The sequence below is a fragment of the Salvelinus namaycush genome, chromosome 28 (assembly GCF_016432855.1).
Source record: "Salvelinus namaycush isolate Seneca chromosome 28, SaNama_1.0, whole genome shotgun sequence".
Lineage (NCBI taxonomy): Eukaryota > Metazoa > Chordata > Actinopteri > Salmoniformes > Salmonidae > Salvelinus > Salvelinus namaycush.
Window position 1 is genome coordinate 3,444,821 of NC_052334.1, and position 8,448 is coordinate 3,453,268.

At 46.7% G+C, this 8,448-nt stretch overlaps 2 protein-coding genes across 2 annotated transcripts in view; both read left to right on the forward strand.

Annotated features, from left to right (window-relative positions):
* Positions 1–1,396, forward strand: part of LOC120022987 (EMILIN-1-like) — an 85,331-nt gene extending 83,935 nt beyond the window's left edge. Inside the window, exon 9 of the mRNA XM_038966938.1 lies at positions 321–1,396. Coding sequence (XP_038822866.1) covers positions 321–643 — 323 coding nt within the window. The 3' untranslated portion in view covers positions 644–1,396. The remainder of the gene's footprint in view (positions 1–320) is intronic.
* Positions 1,397–1,508: 112 nt separating this feature from the next.
* LOC120023560 (uncharacterized abhydrolase domain-containing protein DDB_G0269086-like) lies at positions 1,509–5,358 on the forward strand. The gene is made up of 2 exons (XM_038967591.1): positions 1,509–1,828; positions 1,949–5,358. The coding sequence occupies exons 1-2, from the start codon at positions 1,745–1,747 to the stop codon at positions 3,677–3,679; spliced, it is 1,815 nt and encodes a 604-aa protein (XP_038823519.1). The 5' UTR covers positions 1,509–1,744; the 3' UTR covers positions 3,680–5,358.
* The last annotated feature ends 3,090 nt before the right edge of the window (positions 5,359–8,448 follow it).

An 8,448-nucleotide genomic window follows, 5' to 3' on the forward strand; every position in this document is an offset into this window, starting at 1 on the left:
GTAGCTGCTGCATTGGCAGGAACTAATGGGGAGCCATAATAAACCCCAGGAAAAGTAGCTGCTGCATTGGCAGGAACTAATGGGGAGCCATAATAAATACAAATACAAATACTGTGAGTTCAATCTACATGTGAAGGGTATTTATACTCACAGAGTACATCAGTTAGTTACATCATTGTTTTAGTTCATGTACAGTGAGCCAACTGTCAAACCAAGCCATAAACCTAAACAGACAACTGTTTGCTATATTGCTGTGTACAACATCAGTGAGTATGCTAAGCTAATGCTAACCTCACTATCTGTGTCTCTGTGTTGCCCAGGCATCTTCACGGCGCCCGTTGATGGCCGCTACTTCTTCAGCGCAATCCTGACTGGCCACAAGAACGAGAAGATTGAGGCGGTGCTGTCCAAGTCCAACTACGGCATGGCCCGTGTGGACTCCGGGGGATACCAGCCAGAGGGACTGGAGAACAAGCCGGTAGCCGAGGCCAAGGTCACCCCCGGCTCCCTGGCTGTGTTCAACATCATCTTGCCCCTCCAGGCAGGAGACACAGTCTGCATTGACCTGGTCATGGGCAAGCTGGCCCACTCTGTAGAACCTCTCACCATCTTCAGTGGAATGCTGCTGTATGAACAGATGTAAGCCAAAACCCCCCTAGGTTGTCCATCTGGAACATAAGAGAGGGAGAGGAAGGAAGAAACGGAAGAAGGACGAGGAAAGAAGAAAGTTAGAGAAGAGAGGGGTTGGGGTTGGTCCCCATTCTGGACGGTTTAGACTCACAGTTTGAATTGACCACCGCTTTTCAAAGCAAAACGACAGGGTCCAGAGATGGAATTACTTTGTATCAACTCGGGAAACACGGGAACGAACGACAACTAGGAGACGACTACAACGACAGAAAAGTGTTGTGTTTCTCCCTCTGTGTGTCATTCCTGGCCCTCTGATGTTGTGAGACCTGATGAACTGCTTGAACAAACACAGGATGTACTATAAACTAAGTAGCAGACTGAGAGACTTCACCCTTCATTTTTTTTTTACCTAGCTCGTCCAGTATTTGGAGAAGTGTTTTTCACACCAAATTTGTTGCTACTACTGCAGGATGATTTTTCTATGGTTATTCTTATTACTATGTCCCTGTTTCTATATTACTCACTCCAGGCATGGGGCTCAGCGTACTGTAGTCCTCACTGCGCCACTGCCGACCATAATGACATCCCACCTTTGCTGCAAAGTGTTTCCCTGCCAAAGAACCAGACCCACTGTCAAGGTTTGAGGTTAAGCGGAAGTTGGGAATAGGGGAGAGAACCAGAAATGAGAAATTCCTTGCTTGATTTTCTATAGCTGATTTCTATGGTGATGAATTCATGTTTTGTGATTTTAATGTTATCGTGCACCTTTTTGCCTCCTTGTCTCTCTCTTCTGTAATGCCTTTGGCCTGGTGATCCAAAGCTTGGCCTTGTTGACGATATTGCTACAGCTTAAGTCTGTTATACTGGTGGTTCCCAAAGCCTTTTATGTGCCGTCTGTGACCTAGCTAAATGTGTTGTCCGTGACCTAGCTAAATGTGCCGTCTGTGTCCTAGCTAAATGTGCCGTCCGTGACCTAGCTAAATGTGCCGTCCATGACCTAAAGCCTTCAGATATGTCTTGCCATGCTCCAGATGAATGAAAACATTTTTGTACCCCAGACCCAGCCTTAACCACAACCAAGTAGGAATTTGCCTCAACCAAACAGAAGGAAAATATGCCTTATACCCCAGTACAGAAGGAAACTCTGGCCTATACCCCAGTACAGAAGGAAGCCCTGCCTTATACCCCAGTACAGAAGGAAGCCTTGCCATATACCCCAGTACAGAAGGAAACCCTGCCTTATACCCCAGTACAGAAAGAAACTCTGCCCTATACCCCAGTACAGAAGGAAACTCTGGCCTATACCCCAGTACAGAAGGAAGCCCTGCCTTATACCCCAGTACAGAAGGAAGCCCTGCCTTATACCCCAGTACAGAAGGAAGCCCTGCCTTATACCCCAGTACAGAAGGAAACTCTGCCTTATACCCCAGTACAGAAGGAAATCCTGCCTTATACCCCAGTACAGAAGGAAACTCTGCCCTATACCCCAGTACAGAAGGAAGCCCTGCCTTATACCCCAGTACAGAAGGAAGCCCTGCCTTATACCCCAGTACAGAAGGAAGCCCTGCCTTATACCCCAGTACAGAAGGAAGCCCTGCCTTATACCCCAGTACAGAAGGAAGCCCTGCCTTATACCCCAGTACAGAAGGAAGCCCTGCCTTATACCCCAGTACAGAAGGAAACTCTGCCTTATACCCCAGTACAGAAGGAAACTCTGCCTTATACCCCAGTACAGAAGGAAATCCTGCCTTATACCCCAGTACAGAAGGAAACTCTGCCCTATACCCCAGTACAGAAGGAAGCCCTGCCTTATACCCCAGTTCAGAAGGAAGCCCTGCCTTATACCCCAGTACAGAAGGAAGCCCTACCTTATACCCCAGTACAGAAGGAAGCCCTGCCTTATACCCCAGTACAGAAGGAAACTCTGCCTTATACCCCAGTACAGAAGGAAATCCTGCCTTATACCCCAGTACAGAAGGAAACTCTGCCCTATACCCCAGTACAGAAGGAAGCCCTGCCTTATACCCCAGTACAGAAGGAAGCCCTGCCTTATACCCCAGTACAGAAGGAAGCCCTGCCTTATACCCCAGTACAGAAGGAAGCCCTGCCTTATACCCCAGTACAGAAGGAAGCCCTGCCTTATACCCCAGTACAGAAGGAAACTCTGCCTTATACCCCAGTACAGAAGGAAACTCTGCCTTATACCCCAGTACAGAAGGAAATCCTGCCTTATACCCCAGTACAGAAGGAAACTCTGCCCTATACCCCAGTACAGAAGGAAGCCCTGCCTTATACCCCAGTACAGAAGGAAGCCCTGCCTTATACCCCAGTACAGAAGGAAGCCCTGCCTTATACCCCAGTACAGAAGGAAGCCCTGCCTTATACCCCAGTACAGAAGGAAACTCTGCCTTATACCCCAGTACAGAAGGAAACTCTGCCTTATACCCCAGTACAGAAGGAAATCCTGCCTTATACCCCAGTACAGAAGGAAACTCTGCCCTATACCCCAGTACAGAAGGAAGCCCTGCCTTATACCCCAGTACAGAAGGAAGCCCTGCCTTATACCCCAGTACAGAAGGAAGCCCTGCCTTATACCCCAGTACAGAAGGAAGCCCTGCCTTATACCCCAGTACAGAAGGAAACTCTGCCTTATACCCCAGTACAGAAGGAAATCCTGCCTTATACCCCAGTACAGAAGGAAACTCTGCCCTATACCCCAGTACAGAAGGAAACTCTGCCCTATACCCCAGTACAGAAGGAAATCCTGCCTTATACCCCAGTACAGAAGGAAGCCCTGCCTTATACCCCAGTACAGAAGGAAACTCTGCCTTATACCCCAGTACAGAAGGAAACTCTGCCTTATACCCCAGTACAGAAGGAAGCCCTGCCTTATACCCCAGTACAGAAGGAAACTCTGCCTTATACCCCAGTACAGAAGGAAGCCCTGCCTTATACCCCAGTACAGAAGGAAGCCCTGCCTTATACCCCAGTACAGAAGGACCACATGGCCTATAGATCCTTTATTACATCATTAGAGGGAATCAGATGATGTGACTCAACAATCTTCAACCTAACACAGAGTCACACCCCAAAGTGTGAGAAAGTCAGTCTGAAAGCCTCGGTGACCAGTCAGGAGGGAGTATCACCCCCCGTTTCCCCCTTAGGCACACGATGTGTTGAACGGCTGCCAAGGGCCACACGGAGTGAGCGGATCATAAACAGAGCGATGTGCTCTCTCTCTGAGGCCCCGATGGACGTCGTTAATCGAGGCACAGTGAAGTGTTTACACAGGATGATAAATAAGGAGCTCTCTCTGACAGCAGGGGATGATTACTTGGTCATGTCGGTCGGCTCCCCAATGGCCCAGTGATACAGAGGACTAGGTTCTCTAATGGCCCAGTGATACAGAGGACTAGGTCCTCTAATGGCCCAGTGATACAGACCGGGGCAGATGCAAGAATGAGGATTTTTCAGACCAGGGCGGATGCAACAATGAGGCACTTTCAGAGCGGGGCAGATGCAGCAATGAGGATCTTTCAGAGCGGGGCAGATGCAACAATGAGGCACTTTCAGAGCGGGGCAGATGCAGCAATGAGGATCTTTCAGAGCAGGGCAGATGCAGCAATGAGGATCTTTCAGAGCAGGGCAGATGCAGCAATGAGGATCTTTCAGAGCAGGGCAGATGCAGCAATGAGAATCTTTCAGAGCGGGGCAGATGCAGCAATGAGAATCTTTCCGAGCGGGGCAGATGCAGCAATGAGAATCTTTCCGAGCGGGGCAGATGCAACAATGAGGATCTTTCAGAACAGGGCAGAGAAAATAAAAATAAGAAAAGCAGGTTTAATTGTAACAGAAACATGATGTCAGTCAACCAATTTCTTTAGTAAAAAGACAGGTGCTGCTGCTAACGCTGCCATCGTCATCAAGGATGTTGGAATTATTTTGGGATGAACGTGCAAAAGTAACCTACTTTTTAAAGTGATTTGTTTGACAATCAGATGAAAACATCATGACTGGTTGTGGTCATGGTACATTAAAAGAAAATTGTTACAGTTAAATGACATGTCTTTACTATAAAACCCATAGGAGGGGGGATGGTGGGGAAGCTCAGACTGACCTCTGCCTGGGTCCTCCAAATCACTAAGTCCGCCCCTGTACAGAGGAATAGTTACAGGCCCTCTAATGGCCTATGTGATACTCCGCACCTAGTGTTTTCCCAACACAGTCCTAGGTTCCCCCTTAAACACTTCACATATTTGATCTATTCCAGCACTAGCGCACCAGAACAGGATCAGGATGGTATTATCCAGTGCTGCATTAGACTATGTGTTATTTACTAGGAAATTGATTCAGCTTACAGATCAGCAAATGGATACCAACATATTTGGCAGAGAGGTACACCATTGCAATCAAATACATGGAGTTATATTCAAATTATATCACTATTTGAAGACGCTGCATTTAGTTGAGAAGCTGCTATCTTGCTACTCTGTGCCTTTGAGTATTTCTCCACTTGGTCCTATCTCTGTGTTTGTTATTCCAAAGGTTTACTCAATCTATGAAGTCACCAACAACGGGTCATTCCACATGCCAACCAAAGCAATGCTATGTACTAAAGGTCCAGTTCCTCTTTGTTTTTGCAGCTCCTCCTCCCTACAGTCTAACCTTTTCCCTTGAATGTGTGATTTGGCGACACGTGTAGCTCAATTAAAGTTATTTAATTTTACAGCCATGTTCTCTAAGTAGGAGTTTGTTTTGGATTAATTCTCTGCTCGGAGGGTTAGGACTCTAATCTAGCTGTTCAGAGGGTTAGGACTCTAATCCATCTGCTCAGAGGGTTAGGACTCTAATCCAGCTGTTCAGAGGGTTAGGACTCTAATCCAGCTGTTCAGAGGGTTAGGACTCTAATCCAGCTGCTCAGAGGGTTAGGACTCTAATCCAGCTGCTCAGAGGGTTAGGACTCTAATCTACCTGCTCAGAGGGTTTGGACTCTAATCTAGCTGCTCAGAGGGTTAGGACTCTAATCTACCTGCTCAGAGGGTTAGGACTCTAATCTACCTGCTCAGAGGGTTAGGACTCTAATCTACCTGCTCAGAGGGTTAGGACTCTAATCCAGCTGCTCAGAGGGTTAGGACTCTAATCTAGCTGCTCAGAGGGTTTGGACTCGAATCTACCTGCTCAGAGGGTTAGGACTCTAATCCAGCTGCTCAGAGGGTTAGGACTCTAATCTAGCTGCTCAGAGGGTTAGGACTCTAATCTAGCTGCTCAGAGGGTTAGGACTCTAATCTACCTGCTCAGAGGGTTTGGACTCTAATCCAGCTGCTCAGATGGTTTGGACTCTAATCTAGCTGCTCAGAGGGTTAGGACTCTAATCTACCTGCTCAGAGGGTTAGGACTCTAATCTAGCTGCTCAGAGGGTTTGGACTCGAATCTACCTGCTCAGAGGGTTAGGACTCTAATCCAGCTGCTCAGAGGGTTAGGACTCTAATCTAGCTGCTCAGAGGGTTAGGACTCTAATCTAGCTGCTCAGAGGGTTAGGACTCTAATCTAGCTGCTCAGAGGGTTAGGACTCTAATCTACCTGCTCAGAGGGTTAGGACTCTAATCTATCTGCTCAGAGGGTTAGGACTCTAATCCAGCTGCTCAGAGGGTTAGGACTCTAATCTACCTGCTCAGAGGGTTTGGACTCTAATCCAGCTGCTCAGAGGGTTAGGACTCTAATCTAGCGGGAAAGGAGATTGTGATGATGTCATGTTTTGAGATATCATCTGTCAGAGCAGTATGTAGTTTGAGCAGACTTCCCGGGTTCAGTGCTCTTGTGTGATTGCTTAAATGTATATAGGCAGTGATCCAAATGCTGTGATTTATTAATAAATACAGTATATTGTATGGAATCAAGTATTTCCATAAGTGGACCACTATTCCTGTTGATTTACTGAAAACATTTGGAACTTTAGTCAAAGAATATATAAATGGTTTGATTCATTTTTTATTCCTGCACATTAATAAACATGACATTTTGCTTCCCCCCTCGACCCGTGCTGTAAAGGCTGGGAAAGCGTTGAGCCACGTCATTTTGTTTTCCAGTCTGCAAGCCAAAAAGAGAAAGTCATGCTGGGAGATCTGCCTGTGAGTTCATGGAAAGAATAACATGTCACATCTGTCCATCAACGGAGACGTAGAGATCTCATTTTTTGAGATCTCATTTTTTCTCCCATTTTCCCATTTAGTTACTCCTGAACTGAGCTGGGATGGGACTTTAACAGCCCTGGTCGTCTAAACCAGGCTTTCCCAACACTCTCCTCACCCCCCTGGTCATCTAAACCAGGCTTTCCCAACACTCTCCTCGCCCCCCCCCCCCCCCCCCCCCCCACCCCCCACAGTCAAATAATCATCAAGCCTTTGACTAATCAAATCAGGTGTTCCAGTAAAAAAAAAAAAACTTCTGAGGGGGCTGGAGGAGAGGGTTATGGGTAGGGTAACCCTGGTCTAGACGTCCAGGGGGGCTGGAGGAGAGGGTTGTGGGTAGGGTAACCCTGGTCTAGACGTCCAGGGGGGCTGGAGGAGAGGGTTATGGGTAGGGTCTAGAGAGATCTCCACAAAACACACTCATTCCCCCTATAAGTTTTTTCCACTGATTTCCACTGTCCTTCGTCTGTGGAATGAACCCAGATCCTGCCCTCTGAAGCCTGGTGCTCAGATGCCGGATTATCTCCTCTGGTTGGAATGGGAGAACCTGAAAGGGCCTTAGAGTGGACACTATGTTATGATGTACATGAAGTGTGACTGTGTTCTGCCCTGGGTGTGGGAGTGGGGAGGGGAGTTTGGGGCTGGAATCTGTACACACCAGCTGTGTGTGGCCGGGACAGGGTGGGATACTGACATATTTCCTGTTTATGTTTCATTTTTACACACACACCCACAAACACACAGTTTTGTATTGCTGTACTTGTGGGGACAAAATAATTGATTCCCATCCAAAATCCTATTTTCCCCTAAATCTAACCTTAACCTAACCATTACCCTAACCCTAACCTTAACCCCTAACCCTAAATCTAAAACTATACCTAACCCTAAACTTAAACCCTAACCCTTCATTTAAACCCTAAACTTAAACCTTAACCCTAATTGTAGCCTTAACCCTAAACCTAACCCTTAAAACAGCATTTTTCCTCGTGAGGACAGGCAAAATGTCCCCACTTGTCCAAATGTTCCAAACATTGTGACTTTGAATTCTGTAGTGAGTGAAATAATTGTTGTTGTCTATCAACAATGGCAAGCCTCCTGGATCTGACAGCTTGGATGGAAAATTACTGAGGATGATAGAGGACAATATTGCCACTCCTATTTGCTATCTCATCAATCTAAGCCCACAGGAAAGCGTGTGCCCTCAGGCCTGGAGGGAATCAAAGTCATTCCGCTACCCAAGGATAGCAAATCACCCTTTACTGGCACAAATACCTGACCAATCAGCCTGTTACCAATCCTTAGTAAACTTTTGGATAAAATGGTGTTTGACCAGATACAATGCTATTTCACAGTACACAAATTAACAACAGGTTTTCAGCACGCCTATAGGGAAGGGCATTGGACATGTATGACACAATCAAAAGACTAATGATTGGCTGAGAGAAATTGATGATAAATGATTGTGGGACCTTTTTTTGTTTGACTTCAGTGCAGCTTTTGACATTTATCGATTATAACCTGCTGCTGGAAAAACGTATGTGTTATGGCTTTGCACCCTCTGCTTTATTGTGGATTGAGAGTTTCCTGTCTAACAGAACACAGAGGGTGTTCTTTATTAGGAGCCTCTTCA